The sequence below is a fragment of the Lynx rufus genome, unplaced genomic scaffold (assembly GCF_022079265.1).
Source record: "Lynx rufus isolate CCGP_SWC_20201006 ecotype Redwood Valley unplaced genomic scaffold, mLynRuf1.p SCAF_47, whole genome shotgun sequence".
Taxonomy (NCBI): domain Eukaryota; kingdom Metazoa; phylum Chordata; class Mammalia; order Carnivora; family Felidae; genus Lynx; species Lynx rufus.
In genome coordinates, this window is record NW_025814864.1 from 267887 (window position 1) to 285821 (window position 17935).

The 17935-nt window shown below is 52.3% G+C and overlaps 1 protein-coding gene across 4 annotated transcripts in view; it reads left to right on the plus strand.

Annotated features, from left to right (window-relative positions):
• Positions 1 to 17935, plus strand: part of MYT1L (myelin transcription factor 1 like) — a 145982-nt gene that overhangs the window by 48478 nt on the left and 79569 nt on the right. For 3 of the 4 annotated variants that reach the window (XM_047098344.1, XM_047098343.1, XM_047098345.1), the window contains exons 5-9: positions 675 to 1646; positions 6020 to 6154; positions 11063 to 11153; positions 12785 to 12892; positions 17103 to 17314. In XM_047098344.1, the coding sequence (XP_046954300.1) occupies positions 675 to 1646; positions 6020 to 6154; positions 11063 to 11153; positions 12785 to 12892; positions 17103 to 17314 (1518 nt within the window). Of the gene's footprint in view, positions 1 to 674; positions 1653 to 6019; positions 6155 to 11062; positions 11154 to 12784; positions 12893 to 17102; positions 17315 to 17935 lie in introns of all 4 variants that reach the window. The other variant, XM_047098342.1, reaches the window with a different exon arrangement.

The window sequence follows — 17935 nt, forward strand, 5'->3', positions numbered from 1 at the left end:
AACGAATTAGATTTAGCTTCTAAACTTCTACGTGCATTCCTGTTGCCTCGCTGCATATCATAATGAATTGTCTGTAAGGTAGAAAATTCCAAATAGCTTAATTCAGCCCAAACATGTGCTTCTGATGCTGAACGCCCAGCATAAGTGGCGTCGCTGCGTGAGCCCGAGGCCTTGCACTGTGCTGCCTGAGCGTCACTGCGAAAACAAACCATTTAAAAGCAATCGCTGCGAACATCTGTTTAAGAGTTGGTAACAAGCAAAGTTCATGAACTCTTAGAAAGCCTGGTAATATGATGAGTGTAATTATCATGCATCTGTTTGGGCTGTAAATAAATAAAGCGGATAAAAAATAAAAGTCACTCGTAAAATTTAGAATGAAAAATTAATATTTTAAAATTACATTTACCGCATATACTGGTTTATTTTCAGAAGAATTAAGGAAATTGATAGTTTCTAGCAAGTGCTTCCTGTGGCCTCCTGGTTTTAGAGCAGCCCGCTCGATTTGAGCCACACCGCCCGCCGAGCCACACGCGGGACCTAAGTCTCCAGTGCGTGGTGAACAGGGTTTGACATGCCATTGACTTGCTTTCCATGCTGTTGCAACTAAACTTCAAGTTCTAGCCATTTTTTTCTTTTCTTTTCTTTTTTGTCCTTTTTTTTTATTTTCTTTGCAGAAGACCATCAAATGAACTGTCACAATACTCGAATAATGCAAGACGCAGAAAAGGATGATAACAATAATGATGAGTACGATAATTACGATGAGCTGGTGGCCAAGTCCTTGTTGAACCTCGGCAAGATTGCCGAGGACGCAGCCTACCGGGCCAGGACTGAGTCGGAGATGAACAGCAACACGTCCACCAGCCTGGACGACGGCAGCGACAGGAACGAGACGCTGGGCCGGAAGAGCGAGCTGAGCCTGGATCTGGACAGCGACGTGGTCAGAGAGACGGTAGACTCCCTGAAGCTGCTGGCGCAGGGACACGGTGTGGTGCTCGCAGACAACCTCGGCGACAGGGCGTATGCGGACTCTCTGTCGCAGCAGGACAGCAGGAACATGAACTACGTGATGTTGGGCAAGCCCATGAACAACGGGCTCGTGGACAAGATGGTGGAGGAGAGCGACGAGGAGGTGTGTCTGAGCAGCCTGGAGTGCCTGAGGAATCAGTGCTTCGATCTGGCCCGGAAACTGAGCGAGACGAACCCGCAGGACCGGAGCCAGCCCCCCAACATGAACATCCGCCAGCACGCCCGTCAGGAGGACGACTTCGCGGGGAGGACGCCGGACAGGAGCTACTCCGACATGATGAACCTCATGCGGCTCGAGGAGCAGCTGAGTCCCAGGTCTAGAACTTTCTCCAGCTGTGCAAAGGAGGACGGGTATCACGAACGAGATGACGACACCACCTCCGTGAACTCGGACAGGTCTGAGGAGGTGTTTGACATGACCAAGGGGAACCTGACCCTCCTGGAGAAAGCCATCGCTCTGGAGACAGAAAGGGCGAAGGCCATGAGGGAGAAGATGGCGATGGAGGCCGGAAGGCGGGACAATGCGCGGTCCTATGAAGAGCAGTCGCCAAGACAGCTTCCCGGGGAGGAGAGAAAGCCTAAGTCCAGTGACAGCCATGTCAAAAAGCCATACTATGGTAAAGGTAATATTTCTACCTAACGTAAGTTGCCTCACGCAAGCAGGAGCTAGGGTGAAAGATGCGAGGATAGTCCACAAGCGAAGTGCGCATCGCACTAAGTCATGTCACTAATGCAGATTTCTCAGAGTTGGTTACACGATTATGTTTTGTGACTATGTTGCTGGACAGCAAATAAAATATTTGTCTGGGAAATACACAAAGCAGCTCAATGCCCTATGATCAGAGCAGACGAGTAATACGATATTTCAGCGGGAGACGCCTGCCTCGGAAAGACAGGGCTAGCGCACACACGCATCGCGTGATAGAAACCACTAGCACGAGCCTGTGTTCTTACAAAGGAGCCACGATCTATGTGGAGTGGCAAGGGTTTACACAACAATTAGCCAATCAGGGAGGCAGCACATTTTTTATATACTGGATTGGGTAGGTGGCATCATGATTTATAAAATTATCATCAAATGGCGGTTATTGATGAACCCCCCCCCATAAAAAACATCCCTGATAGAAATTGAACAGTAACAGAATGACCGATAACGTAAGACAAGGGCAGTGACTGCACATTAATTATCCTAAGATAGTAAGTAATGGGAGCCATTTGCTATGCAAGGCATGGTGTATCCCAAGCTGAGATCAATAGTAATTTCTTTAGTATATTCATTCCCGCTCTCTGATTCCATCCCATGGTGGAAACAGTTATGGTGCTTACTTTATTATAAAACACTCAAAAAACCATCCAACATGATAGCTTTAACAGATTTTCACTTATAAAATACATTGACACGTATCTGCATATATGTGTATGTTTAATCGTTCCCATGTGTAGTCACCATATCCACTAAGAGTATGAATACACACTGAATGAATGACTGACTTCATGTTTGCAGTAACAACCGTGTCCACTTGTGATATGAGGTGGGTCATGATTTAACCTCGTGCAGAACCTTGACGCTGTGGCTATTTCGGTTACAAGATTCTCTCAGAACTAAATAAGCAATTTCAAGAATGAAATTGGTAATTCCTTAAATCCTTCCATATCAGGACCAAAAACAGAACTTTTGTCTTGTATTCGATTGTATTCCTTATAAAGACTGAGTTTCCCCACCGTGGATCTGATGGTGAGGTTCAGGAATCTGGTTTGAAAACCGATCAGAAAGCCTCTTTCTCCCGCTGTGACATAGGTGTGTATTCTCCTCTCAATGTGTGCACAGAACTCTGTGGCATCGCTGTAACCACAGCCCAACAGGGGACGAACCGTAGCCAGAGGCCCCTCGGGTTCTTGCTTTGGCAGGTGCTTGAGCGCTGACCGCCGTCTCGGGCGACGCAGGGAGACCCTCCGGAGGGGCGGCATATGAGGAAGGGGCTGTTTCTTAAAGGCGACAGGCTCTAGCTCAGTGCAGCATCAGGCTTGCGTTGGTGCTGTGAAGACTGGGAAACAGCACATGCGTTCATACCCGTAGCGCGATCTATCAGGACCTTTTAGTTGGACGTTTGAGAGGCGGAGAGGAGCTAAACGCTTTTAGGAAGGAAGAGTGTCCTTTCTCACAGGGCGGCTCGGTGGGGCGAATACACATTGGGCTTACGTGTTAGACGTCTGCAGACCGGGTTTCACGCGGAACGGGCAGCGAGGCACGCGGCAGAGCACTGTGGGAACACGTGGGCTCCCGGGGCGGCGCACGCAGTGTGTGCCCCTGGCTCCTTTGGCTTCTGTGGTTCCCTTAAGCCCAGCAGCTTTCTGTAGATTCTTACTCATTTTGCTTTGTTATTGCTATTTGGTCTTATTTTGATTCGGGCAAGAAATGGAATTCAAACCGCTGGCTCCCCTTCAACAGACGGGGCAGGGGTGGGAACAGTAAAACCCGAGATGTGCTTTTCCCTGAAATGGGGGAAGGGTTGGGGTTGGGACCTTCCCAAAGAGTCAGAAATCTTTGATTCCTGACTGGACCAGTTTCTCTAGATTTCTTCCTCCGAGCAAGGCTTGTCCACTTTCATGTGTGTCCTGCTTCATTCCCGGGTCCCTTCTCAAGATGTCTGTGGGCATGTTCAGGACCAAATCAGTAAAGCCAAGCAAGGACCCCCAGTGGGGCCGGGAGATTAATGCCCTCCTTACTAAAACGATTAATTATGTGGCATTTTACCAACATAGCCAATGGACAATTCCTACAACCGTACAGCACGTCAACAATCTTCATTTCCAGCTTCTTTGTTATTTTATTGCATCAGTTCTCACTTAAACACGATCTTCTCAAAATGATTTGAATTATACATGAGTGACTCTTCCAAAATCTTGAGCTAAAACAAAAGACATTCATCATGAAACTCCTCTACCTTTTTCCTCCTCAAGCATCCACTCGAAAGGGAGGAAGGGGAGCAAAGCTAAACCCAGCGTGCAATTTTTTTTTTTTTTCTAGACATCCTTGCCGGGTTTTCGGTTGAGTTACTGGCCTGTTTGCTTGCTTGGTTGTTTTGGGTTTGTCTGAATGTTTACCTTCAAGATGAATTGAGATTCCCGGAAATCAGCATGCACGGGGAGGCGATGGCGGAGGCGAGCGGCATCGAGAGGAGAGTATACCCTTGTGTCCTCCAAAACTGAAATTGTTTGAGCCACTTGTTTTTACACAGATCTGCACTTAACTTCAGAACACTTTGGAAATGTATGAAATGATAGCACTTGTTAGGAAACTGCAAGTGTACTGATGAAAGCGTCACTTAATGATGAATAATAGTTAAAATTTAGGTTTTTACCTTTAAAATGCTATTTATATTCAGCTTATGATCTTAAATAATGAGTATTTTGCTCTGAAACTGTTACTGTGCACTTACTATTTTATATTTACATTAAGTAAATGATGCTGATATTATTACAACACTACCCAAAAGGCAATAAAACTCCAGGCTTTTTGATTATATGTGTAAGGGAAGCTCCAGTAAGATACTGAGAAAGTGAAGCTACAACATAGTTTCAGGTGTTTCAGGAAACCGTGATCTTCGACACCTGTAGGAAGTAGCTGACAGTTGCATCCAGGATACAGGCCCGTCAACAGCAGCCCCCGTTTAGCGATCCAGGACCTGAAAGATGTATTACCTAGGTTAAAATGCTAGCTTAAAAAAGGAAGGGGGGGAGGTGAGCCTTTTATACAAACGTAAAAGCGTTTACATATTCCTGTGACTCCTGTGTCCGTTTCAAGTTCACATGAATGACTTAAGAAGAAAGTCCATCAGAATTCAAAAAACTTGAACCAAGCATGTATTTTCTAGCTGTCACTATTGGCCCGGTTAATCAGCCACGGATAGAAAAGTGTTACACCCCTAAAGAAATGTTAAGCACACACTCCCTGGGCCGAACCACCGTAGTCACTCTCTGTTGATGATCTGTGCAACCGGTTTTCAAAAACTGACTCAAAAATAATTTTTTTGCACACTTATATTACTATTTGGTCTGAGCTTTATCTTAGAAATATTTCTGCACATTGATGAGCTGTGGTCAATTCTGGATAGAGAAATAATTTTATTAACAATAGCATTGCATTTCTGGCATCTGGCGTTCAAGTTTTGACCAAAGGTCTGCTCTGCGCCTCCCTGCAGAGAGCCAACAGGGCTGTATAAAACCATTCCCTCTTAATTTTGTGTACGCATGCACAGCATCGTAAGATCCTTCCTCTGGTTCCAAGGACAGATGAAGAAATCAAAAGAAATGGTTGCTCCAGCAGCTTCTGAAACATTTTTTATTGCCCATCACCCCCATCGGGTGGGATTTCCACCATTCTGGTCATTTGCTTACAGTGCCTTCTAAGAGTTCAGCTTCTTTTCAGAAAAGTCTCTGAATTGGTGTGCTATGGAACATCGTTGCAAGTTAAAAAAAAATAAAGATAAAAAAATTCCACCACCAGTAAAATTTTGCACCTAGTAGTGTATCCGATTAGAGCACCAGAAGAGACAGACGCTGCACTGAGCAGTGTTTTAACGGCATTGTGCCCCCTGGTTGGATTTCACAGAGCGATTGTTGAGGGTCGCTGGGCGGTTTTGCTCTCTGAGAAGGTCACTGTCCCATCAGTATTTACGTTGATTTCTTTGAGCAACACAGCTTATCATGTAACACACGGGAAAGCAATTAATCAGGAGCTACGGTAGGGCTAGTCTTTTTTTTATCTCATAGAAAGTAAATTATTTTATGATTCATGATTGCAGTGTTTCAGGTCAAAAAAATCACCCAAAACCACAGAACTACCTACGCAAAAGTCTATGTCACAGCCTGTCCCCTGACACCTGCTTTTTTTCTTTATTTGTCAAGGTCTCTTCAGGTTGTTAATTTATCACATTTGTCTTCAATGGGTAAAGAAATTCATTCTCTTGACACCTGTTGTCGCTTTTAGATCCCTCGAGAGCAGAAAAGAAAGAGAGCAAGTGTCCCACCCCGGGGTGTGACGGAACTGGCCACGTAACCGGGCTTTACCCACATCACCGCAGTTTGTCTGGATGCCCGCACAAAGATAGGGTCCCTCCGGAAAGTAAGTCCGTGTTTCGCCAACACCCGTGGGAGCACAGCCCCGGGGATCTGTTTGTGTCACCCCACGTGCCTCTGTCATTTCCATCTCAGTGCAGCCCAACCTTGTCTCCCTGGCCCTCCCCTGTGTTGACGGGCCGCTCGGCCAGGACTGGCGGCCCCTTCGAGGCCCGGTCACTCCTGCTCCGTGGTGGCCCAGGACGGCAGCTCACCAGCCGGGACTCCACTCCGCTTCCATTTCTGACTCGCTCGGGCCCTCGGGCAAGTGACTTGTCCCCGCATCTCTCAGAAATCATAGCAGTGGACTGAGATGGTCTCTAAGACCACCGCCCCCTGCAAGGCTAACCTCCTATGAGTCCCCGAGAGAAAGGTCCCAGAGCCTCCTCTCGCCCAGTTACGTAGACTTCTGTCTATACGAACCCATATTTGTTTTCGTATCTTACTGCATTTTGCTTGTCCAGAGTCTGTCTCGTGTCACAGCTACCCCAACTTTTCCACACAACAAAACCTTAGCTATGGAGGCTAAAATCGGGTGGGTCTAGATCTTACGCATTCCTTTTAATGAGTTAGGTTGTGAGAGTGTGCAATTTATCTACGAACACAACTAAATTTAATTCGGGACCGAAACGGTATGCACCTTCTCTGTTTATCTTCCTCTCAGCACATAAAGTATGCCAGCTATTTAAATACAATTAGAATTGATTGCTCAGGGGAAAAGGCCCATTTTCAGAAATGACAACATGAGTTTAAGATCCCGATTTTGAGCCTAAGGTATGTGAAGGATTTTCCTCATTAGCTGAGACACAGTTTCTAGCAGGGAAAATGAAATCGCTTGGCCGACATTCGTCAGGATGACCAGGTGACGGTTCAGAGGAGTTTTTGAGGGTTGTCCCATTAAAATGGGTAACTTTGGAATTCTTGAGACACAAATCTGTCAGAACAAAGAGAAATTCAGGGTAGTCGCTGAGGCTTAGAAAACGGGTTTGGCTGAACATTTTCCGATGAAATCTTTTTAGAAACTACTGTGCCTCCAGGTTTTCAAACGGCTACTGAAAGTAAGCAGCCCGTGTTTCTTGTAACGGCCTTGTGAGCAAACCTGAAGGGTATGGAAAGAAACGAATTCGAGTGCATGGCCGTGCCCGTGTGTTACATGAGCAGGGAGACAGCATGGTCTGACCGCAGCGGCTTCCTGTCTGAGCACCGTCCGTGCCGGCCTCTCCGCGCACTCCAGCCTCCCTGCCTCCCTCACTCCCTGGCGAGCCCCTGTTTCCCAGATGAGGAAAGTGGGGAGCCGATGCCCTCACCCTCTCTTCCTGGGGGATTAGCGCGGTGTCTGGCCGACCCCGATCTGCACAGGTACTAACCCGCCTGAGCAGGGAGCAGGGCTGAGTTGGAGACTCTACCTGTCGGAACCCCAAGCTTGTGTTTCTGCCGAGGCCTGGCTTTGCTGCTCCTGCCCCAGTCCCCACGAGCTGAGACACCGGGCCAGCCACGGGCCCTCCACACCCCACTTTCCTTATCCCCAGCTTGGGGCACGAGGACATCGTGGCACGCGTTGTCTTAGGTACAGAGAGGCTCCTGACGCGACTTTTCCCGAAGGCACACGTTTTCGCCTCCGAAGTGGAAAATCAGTTCCCTTCCGTGGCTGAGAAATTCTCCACGCTACTCGTTTTCACAGGAAGAGCCTACATGTAGTAGAGACGGGGGCTGCGCCCCGACCGGCTGCGTGGTGTACGTGCTCCCACAGACCACGGGTCAGCCCGCACCTGGGCTCACCTCTGCCGGGAGGAGGCCGGAGGTCTGCTCGACACCCGTCTCCCAAACGCCTTCCAGAGCATCTGTAGGAAGCTGTTTCTAAATACTTGTGTATAGCTCTTTGTAGAATCATAAAAACTTTAAAAGAAAAACATGAGACTCCTCAAAGGGCATGTCTTATTTTTTTAGTTTTTAGGTGTTTTTTCCGGTTTTTCCTTGGCTAGGCTCCCCTAATCATCCTTTCTGTCCAGCCGAAGGCATTAGAGTGTCGCACACCCCAGTTTGCAGCACGCTGTGCTAGGAACACGAGGACATCCCACTTATGGGACACGGTTCTGGCCCTCCAAGAGCCCCAGCCCAGCCAAGGACAGCCGCGTGCTCAAGACAGTGGGTGACTCACACCTGAGACATCAGACTTCCCAAGGGCCCGCAGGCTTCACCGGGGTCGCACTTGAGCCGGTCCTGAGGGAGAGAGAAGGGGTCCACGGCTTGTCCGAAGGCTGTTGCGGTAGTCCACGCGGGAGACCAGGCGTGACGGAGGCAGTGGCCAGGGAGGGAGGGTCTGGGACAAGTTCAAGACGCGTTCCGGACACAGGCTGGCGTGCAGGAGGGGAGAGGGAGGGGGTGGGGGTGACGCCGAGAACTCCCGCCTGGCACGTAAGAACACGGACTCCAGGAGTAGATGTGATGGGGAAACAGGGCCCCATGTAACAGAAGGAACAGAGGCTCGGATTTGCCATCTTCCCTGGAAGCGCTGGGTGGCACTGCCACAGGCTGCCTGGAGGAGGGTCCAGGGTCAGGTACACAGGCGGCTCCCCAGCCTCTTTTCCCAGCCATGCTGCTGGAAACCGGGAATGAAATTGCCTGGAGAGGAGACATAAAGCGGAAATGGACAGGAGCCAAAAACAGGAGTTTGGGACACGAGTGTGTAGACCGTGGGGCCGAGGAAGAGCGGATACAAGCAGCCAGGAGAGCATGGTTGTTCTGGAAAGATCCGCACGTGTCGGGGGGCCAGACCCCGGGGTCACCAGGCTTAAGCAAAACCTGTCGCTGACACTTAAGGGAGGGCAGAGGGCGGCGGGGAAGAGCGGGAACCGTGGATGCAACACAAGTCTGAGGAACATGGGGGTGCAGCGGGGGAGGGGGCAGCAGGAGCACAGGAGGGGGCTCAGGGTGGGGACAGGAGTGGGGACAGGAGCAGGGGAGGGCAGGAGCAGGGGAGGGTAAGGGGAGCTCTTAAGTCAGGCTTAAGAGCTCACACACACCTTATAACAACCAGGCTCCTTTTTGTAAATGAAGTGAGAGTATACGAGGGATGATGGAAGGCATCTGACCTTCAGCCTCAGTCCTGGGGATACAGTAAGGGAGTGGTGGGTCCTGACGACCTGGAGGGCACTCGCCGTGACCAAAGGAGCACAGGAGGGGACAGGAGCAGGACAGGAGTGGGGACAGGAGCAGGGGCAGAGCGAGGGGGGATGGGGGTTGGGGGCGGCAGGAGCACAGGATCCTGGGACGGGAACAGGATTTGGGGCAGAAGGGGGGGCAGCAGAGGGCGGCCGTCCCCCCGACCGCTGGCTGGGGAGGGGTCCAGGCCGCACGCAGCGGGCAAGACCGAGCTGCAGACCAGCACGGAGGGGTCTGCTATCTGCCGTGAGGACCCAGCTGTGGCAAGTGTGGATAAACAGACAGGAAAGAGGACATTGGGAAGAGTGCGCGTGATGTTGTAACAGGAAGACGGGAGCACCCTACTGAATAAAGACTGATGTGGGTGAACCCAGGCCCTGGCGGGGAGTGGAGGCCTGGGGCCAGGGAGGAGCACAGAAGGAAGCCTTGGGTTGGGAGGGGAGCACCCAAGCTGGGAGACTGGCCGGGGGGGGGGGGGTGCGGGGGGAGGGGGCGGAGTCCTCATAGACGGGGGTGGGGATGCCCTGTGCCAAGTGGAGGAGAGAAGGGGCAGGAGGAGCCTCCTTGTGCTCAGAGGACACGGTGGGGGGTTATAGGCGGGGTGGGGGTGCAGGGGTGCCCGGGGAGAAGGCCTCCTGACACCCCACTCTGGCCAGCTCCCCAGCACACAAGGAGCCTAAGGCTGACTCACCCTTGTCAGGTCGGTGCTTACCGAGCGCTGAGCGGACGTCCAGATGACGCGGGAGCCGTGAGACCGTAAAGATGAAACCAAAATATACTCCCTTTTCGAGAAACAGGCCAGGAGTGAGGAGGCTCTCGTAGGCTCCAGTAGAACAGTGTCTTATGGGAATAGCATGTAAACGTCAGGGAAGAGAGAGATCGTTCTAGAGAAAGAGGAAAGTTGTAGAAAATAGAGAAGTAGTTCGGGCAGACTTTGCTTTCCGTGGTTCGACCGCGGGGTGAACCTCGCTGGCCGGGAAAGCGCCCCCGGTCTTGCTGCCTCGAAGCGGACGGTTGTGTGGGGGCAGGTGCTGTGGCTCAGTCCTCCTGGCTTCCCACCGGCACCTGTCACCCCCTCCCGCTTCCCCAGAGTAGCGGCCGCTCACGGAGGACCAGACAGAGGATGACATAGGCAAACTGTCAGGGCCTGTTCCCGACACGTGTAAACGCAAACGCTGTGTCCCAGCAACGGGCCGCTTGACTCCTGGTGCTGCCGAACCACATCCTGCCGTGTCTCCGTGCTGACTTCACTTACTATTCTAGCTCATTCCATTGGAAGAATAACAAAATACTTGATTCTCAGATGAAAAGTCATTATTTAATCCATTTTATTTAAAAATCAGGCTTGGGTTTCTCTATTCACCGGTGACCACCTTCTTAATAAATACCATGTGATTCCAGAGAGTACAGGCGTGTCTTACAAATCACCAGTGTATGTGCTGTTACATGGCCAACCGATGTTCAGGGCTGACGCGCAGGAGATGTAGGGAGGCCCTGCTTCCCTGCCCCATCTGGAACGCTCCCCACCCCCACGGCCCCCGCCCAGCGCTCCCTGCTCTGCATGCCCACTACACTAAGGTTGAGAGAACCTTCTTCTTTCCACGTGTGTGTTCCCGACCATGCCCATCACAAGTGTGTGTAGGACTGTCCATTGTGAACCAACCCAGCCTTTGTTAAAATGATCGCGTACTCGTATCCGGACCATTTCTGTGTTTTAACGCTGGGCTGTCTTCTCTGCCTCTCCCTTGTCAAGTTCTTGCCATGCATGAGAATGTTCTCAAGTGTCCTACTCCGGGCTGCACAGGGCGAGGGCATGTAAATAGCAACAGAAACTCGCACAGAAGGTAAGCAAAGCGTCCTGCGCCCCACGCTGCGGGGAAGGCGGCTCCCCGACAGCCCCATCCCCGTCCCTCGGGAGGGAGTGCGCCCCTGCACCCCTCCCCCTCCTGGGTCGCTCTCTGGGAGCGGAGGGTACTGGTGCATGGTGCATGGGGAAGCAAATCCGCAGAACCGTTTTCGAAGCGTGGACTTTTTTACTTGTTCCGCTCATTCGTCCTGCGTCCTCTAGAAGGCGCCCTCCTTGGTGTGAGGAACGGATCCACAGCCCTCTGTGGGGAACGCTCAGCTACCCTCGCGGGTGGGGAGAAGCTCTCCTGTGCGCACCGTGCAGGGAAGGGTTCCAGCGCACCAAGGCTGGGGGGTCTGCGACCCAACCGAGTTGCCCCTAAAACTCTGCCGAAACCCCAGTCATCAGTGTGGACACGGTGTGGACAGAAAACACTATCAAGTGTCCAAAAGCGCTAGTTGGGGGGCATTTGGCGCGACCGTGAGCCAGGTACGTAGGCGTACCCGGAATCACACTTTTGCTCTGACAAGTTCCAATTCTCTTTCCTCCCCTGTTCTGACTTTTACCAAGTTGCTCGTGATATTCAGATCATATCAAATACTTCTTTATCAATAGCGGAGTGATTCTGTTACGGTCCGCCTCATGGCCTATACTTTCAGCTTCAAAAGCGCACGTACAATTATGCCTAAGTGGAGGAAACGGTTATGAGTTTCATCTTAATCTCTGCTTGCCTGACTGGTAAATGTTGTTACTTGTGTGAAGTTTACCATGAAACCAATCACGACCCTGTGCCCTCAGAGATCCTCCAGGCCTCAGTCTGCCGAAGAAAGGGATGATCAGTAGGTCGGTTCAGTTCACGCCGAGCACTGTTCCATATGGTCTTTACAATATCAGCCCCCTCCTCAAACCTGGGCGGGGTCGTGTATTTTTGAGACGTGACGCACACGTGGGGTGAGCGTCCGCACATGTGTGTAGATACATATGCAGACACACAAAGAATAGACACGGTGAGTTCATGAGGAATAAGCCCAAACACAAGAGAGCCAACCTGCCGTCTCTTCCATGAGCATTTAGTTCCAAAACCCACTGAAAGGTGGTCCTAGAGACTATCCTGCTTCCTCCCCAATGCCATTCGTCCCCCGGGGAGGGCGTGAACGAGCTGGTCAGTGACAAACCAGAGCGCTGGGGTCGGTGGCGCTCACGGGGTCAGCCGAGAGCTCGCCTTCTGGTGCCGGTCAGAGACCTGCCGTTCTTGGGCTCATCCGGCCCAGACGGCTAGATCCTCGTCTCCAGAAACATCCCGGAATGGAATCTGTGTCTGAAATTTCAACTCGCTCCTGTACTCTTGAATGACACGGAACTTGGCTTGCTGTCACTGGAAAGGATTGCGTGCCCTTGGTGCACGGCCTGGCCCTCAGCACCGTCCACCGGAGACCCAGAGGAGCCCGTGCAAGGTGCAGCCGCAGTTGTTGCTCTCTAACCCGTCCCATCAGGAAATCCCACGGCAGGTGTGGGAACCCGCGCTGAAGCCTTCTCGCGCCGACCAGGGGAGAGGGGGAGGTGGTCACGGGGTCGGTGTGCCGTGAAGCCGCTGGAGGAGACAGCTCAGCCCCCTCTCTGTCCTTGCAGCCTCTCTGGATGTCCTATTGCTGCCGCGGAGAAACTGGCAAAGGCCCAGGAGAAGCACCAGAGCTGCGATGTGTCCAAGTCCAACCAGGCCTCAGACCGCGTGCTAAGGTACCAGATGCCGAGCGCGTCGCCTCGTGAGAGCCGCGCGTGCCCAGCACGCCAGGCCATGTGGGGGTCCGGACCGGGCGGGCGGGCTCACGCCGCGGCAGGCGGGCACGCGGTCACCGGTGCGGGTAAAAGAGCCGAGCCCCCGGCCCACCCCTCGCCCGCAGGGCTGTGTGAGGGCAGGGGGTCGCTTCGGTGGTCGGGGCCTCCGTCCGCCTGCTGTCGGTGGACAGGGTTGGTTCTGGTTTTCTTTCCGGCCTTGAAAGTATTCGGTGACTCTCTGAATGTGGGGGCAGGGAGGGGAGCTCTACACGTGAATGAGACAGTCACCCGAAGTGGTTTTATCTTAATGTGGGCGAGAGGGCGGGAGGCCAGCCCGCAGCCCGGCACCCCTCCCGGTGGGTGCGGAAGCCGTTCTCCGCACGGGAGCCCTCAGGGGGCCTTCTACCCTCAGCCACCCGACTGAGAACCCGACAGCGGCCAAGCGACTCACGTGAACCCGCTCAGTCCCTGATGGTCCAAGCAGGAAGACCTCAGAGATCACCTGGTCCAGCCCACTGTTTTCTTTTGTGATTTTTTAATGTTTATGTATTTTGAGAGAGAGAGAGAGAGAGAGAGAGAGAGCAGAAGCGGGGGAGGTGCAGAGAGAGGGGGAGAGAGAGAATCCCAAGCAGGCTCCGTGCCGTCAGCACAGAGCCCGACGCGCGGCTCGAACTCACAGACCGTGAGACCATGACTGGAGCCAAAGTCTGACGTTCAACCGACTGAGCCCCGCCCCCAGGCGCCCCCACCCACTGTTTTCTTAAGTTTAGAAAAGAAGGATTCTCGGGAGGGGGTGGAGAGAGAAAACTTCATCCCAGACGGGACCCACCCACCAGCTCATTTCCGCTTGCTCCCCGCACACCCCGGGTTGTGTGGCCATCATCGGGGATTCTGACTCTTCATTGGACGTGGTAGTGGGAACACGCCCCGTGTCCTTACAAAGGCGGCCCTGGTGGCCGTGGTGGCTTCAGACCTTCTCCAGTGGGAGGTCACTGGCACAGAAAACAGGTGCTCCCTCGGAGGCATTTAGGTTGGTTCCAAGTCTTGCTGTTAAAGAGGAAGCAATAGGTTCGTGCGCATGTGTGCACACGCACACACACACACACACACACACACACAGTTTTGATTCTGTTCAATTACCAATTCTTTCTTTGGGATAAATCACCTGGAAAAAAATCACTGTTCAAATGGCCTGAACACCTGCTTGGTTTTGTTGTGTATTATTTTGAAGCATTCTGAAGGGATTTTACCACAGTCGTTAAACACCCTTTTGTCCCTCAATAGAAAAGTTAAAGTCTTTATGGAAAATGAGAAATACTGAAATAGACAAAAATAAGAAAAATAAAAATCATTTATAATCCCGCTATTTAGAAACAAGCCCTCCACAAATGTTGGTGTGCATCCTTCTAGACCTCTCCGTGTGCCCTCTTCCCAGAAGGTAAAGCAGACAGGGGGCGAATGGCTGCCCCCTCGGGCCCCGTCCTCCTGAGGAGACGACTGTGGGCCACAAATGGTGCATCTGTAGGCTTTCTTTACATGCCCAGGCTGGGCCTGGCGAGGAGGGGCCACAGAGGGAAGGACCCTCAGCCACCATAGCGGGAGACACCGGGGAGCCAGCCCGGGCCGTGGGGACTGGGGGCTCTCTCCAGAGGCGTTAACTCCAGGCTGGCAAACGGGCCAGGCCTCCGGGGCTCCCCGTGCTCCCCAGCTCCCGACGGCTCACCGCAGGCACTGACGTCCCAGTTAGGAGCACGATCTGGGGGACCTGGTTCCCAGGTGGGCCACCTTTGCGCTCCCTGTGGTGTCTCCATGCGGGGATGCTCACTCAGTGGGCGAGGGAAGAGACAGGAAGGGAGGAAAGAGATCGCTTAAACCTACACTTACTTAGCTAAGAGTTGAAAAGTCTTCAAGCAGAGTGTCCAACAGGAGGGCTTAGTGTTTCCAGTTCTGTCCCAGTTTTCCACTCCCCGGCCGCGGGGGCCGGCCTCCGTCACAGCCTCTGTCCGTCACCAAGTGCCACCTTCTCTCCGATGCCTCTGCTCCAGGCGCCGCTGCTTCTGAGCTGGGCCTAGACTTTTGAAGGTTTGGGGACCACGCTTCCCCGCCTTGCCCCCTAGGCAGAGCAGATTCCCCCGGCCCCATGCTACCCGCCTCCCAAGAGCCCCCAGTGATGCTGTCGCCGCACCTGCCTCTCCCCTCTCACCCCTGCACTTGTGCCCCTGGACCACTCACCCACCTGGACAGCTGACCTCACACCTCGACTCATAAACTAATGTCACACTCTGCTGCTCTTGGAAGACAAGGCCACGAGTTTTATTCACTTCTGCACCTCCAAGCGTTACCTGGAAAAGGGCCTCCAATAACAGGCGTTCCACGAATCACCACATTATTTCGTTAATTTGACGAGAAGACGCTGAATTAATGAAACCAAAATAAATGTGTTGATGATCTGGTAACATACTAGCATGATGGGGGGCTGAGTGAAGAATGCAAGGAGTCCTCTGCACAACTTGCCTGTAAATCTGAAGTGATGTCCCAAAACAGTTTAAAAATCCCACCCATGAGATCAGGAAATAGGTGGGCACACACATGCACGCACACGCACAGCACAAGGCAGAATAGTGATGAGCCTATGGAACTGAGTGCGTCTCCATTTAAATACTTCATTCGAGGGGCGCCTGGGTGGCGCAGTCGGTTAAGCGTCCGACTTCCGCCAGGTCACGATCTCGCGGTCCGTGAGTTCGAGCCCCGCATCAGGCTCTGGGCTGATGGCTCAGAGCCTGGAGCCTGTTTCCGATTCTGTGTCTCCCTCTCTCTCTGCCCCTCCCCCGTTCATGCTCTGTCTCTCTCTGTCCCAAAAATAAAATAAACGTTGAAAAAAAAAAATTAAAAAAAAAAAAAAAATAAATACTTCATTCGAGAGTCTGGAAAGCTGAACGACTACCCATAAAAGCACGGGAGGCACAGGCTGGTGTTTGTCAAAACACATCACATGCTCTGTTTTAACATCCGGTTTTGCGTCAGCCCATGTCCCTAAGGGTATGTCTCTAATTTCCGCTTATTCTTTTTCTTAAATGTTTTTTTTTAATTTTTTTTAATGTTTATTTATTTTTGAGACAGAGCGTGAACAGGGGAGGGTCAGAGAGAGAAGGAGGCACAGAATCTGAAACAGGCTCCAGGCTCTGAGCTGTCAGCACAGAGCCCGACACGGGGCTCAAACTCACGGACCGTGAGATCGTGACCTGAGCCAAAGTCGGCCGCTTAACCGACTGAGCCACCCAGGCGCCCCTCTTTTTCTTAAATGTTTATTTATTTTTTGAGAGACAGAGACAGAGCATGAGCGGGGGAGGGGCAGAGAGCGAGGGAGACACAGAATCCAAAGCAGGCTCCAGGCTCCAAGCTGGCAGCACAGAGCCCGACGCGGGGCTCGAACTCATGCGCCGCGAGATCACGACCTGAGCCGAAGTAGGACACTTAACCGACTGAGCCACCCAGGTGCCCCTGTGCCCAATATTTGAAAAGATAAAGATGAAGCTTATCAAAAAACTTGTAATAGCTTAGTCTTTGAGCAAATACTACCCTTTCACCTCATATTTCCCTGATTTCTTCTTTTTTTAAAATGCTTGTTTTTATTTTTGAGAGACAGAGGTGGGGGGAGAGAGGAGAGAGGGAGAGCACAAGCGGGGAAGGGGAAGAGAAAGAGGGAGACAGAGGGTCCAAAGCAGGCTCTGCACTGACAGCAGCGAGCCCAATGCGGGGCTCGAACTCACGGGCTGTGAGATCACGACCTGAGCCGAAGTCAGACGCCCAACTGAGCCCCCCAGGCGCCCCTCCGCTTATTCCTTTGAGGAAAAGGTCTTACTAGCCCACCTCCTTTGCTGTGACTCTTTGAAGCCACTGGGAAAAGGAAGTGAGGTCTTTCCCATGTTCATCAAGCCGGCTAGGACTCCAAAAAAGAAATAAGGGGAAAAGTTAAAGGTCTTGCTTTCGTTCTCTTTATTGGCGTGTTGAAAGTCAGCAGATGGCTTATGCGGTGCTATAAAATCCCGGCACATGTGGTCTGTGCTCGGGAAGGTGGGATTTGAGCAACGTGTCCTCGTTTCGATGTGAACCGTGTCTTCCCTGCCGCCGCGAGAAAGTAAACTACCGGTTATCTCTTGTTTGCTCGTAGGCCAATGTGCTTTGTCAAGCAGCTCGAGATCCCTCACTACGGCTACAGAAACAACGTCCCCACGACCACGCCTCGCTCCAACCTGGCCAAAGAGCTAGAGAAATATTCCAAGACCTCGTTTGAGTACAACAGTTACGACAGCCATACTTACGGCAAGCGGGCCATAGCCCCCAAGGTGCAAACCAGGGATATATCCCCCAAAGGATATGATGGTAGGAGGTGCACACTCTTATACACGAGAGTCACGCTTGCCGTTAATAATGTTGTTGTTGTGTCTATCCGTTCCCTGCACACTGGTCGAGCATGTGGTCCCTTGGGTACCAAAGAAAAGCATGCCCACCTGGGCGCACCTGTGTGCTCACGGGTGTGGGTGAGCGGGAGCCCTGCGGGAGGGAGAAAGCCGCCCTTCCCTCGGGGTTTCCAAGGCAACGCATTCTGGCCCCTTTCAGATGCGGACAGAGCGAGCCTTTGGCCGGTCTGCATTCGGCTGTGCTGCTGCCGCGTCCTTAGGTTCATGAACTTCCTCTAGTCGATGGCCCCAACGCAGAGAAGCCTGGGAGAGCCGGAAGTAGCCCCCAGCACCAGCACTCTGCAGTCATCTCAACCTTGGATGCACATTAGATTCATCTGGGGAGATTTTAAAACTTCTATTGTCTGGGATGCACCCCAGACCGATTAGACCGGAATCCCCGGGGGCGCTGCCTGTGTGGTGACATTTTCTAAGTTGCCAGTGATTCCAAGGTGCATCCAAGGGCACACGATTTCTACCGGTGTCACCCAGCCTCTTTCCAGCAGGCACCGGCCCTGGCCTGTTCCTCCACCGCGAGTGGGGC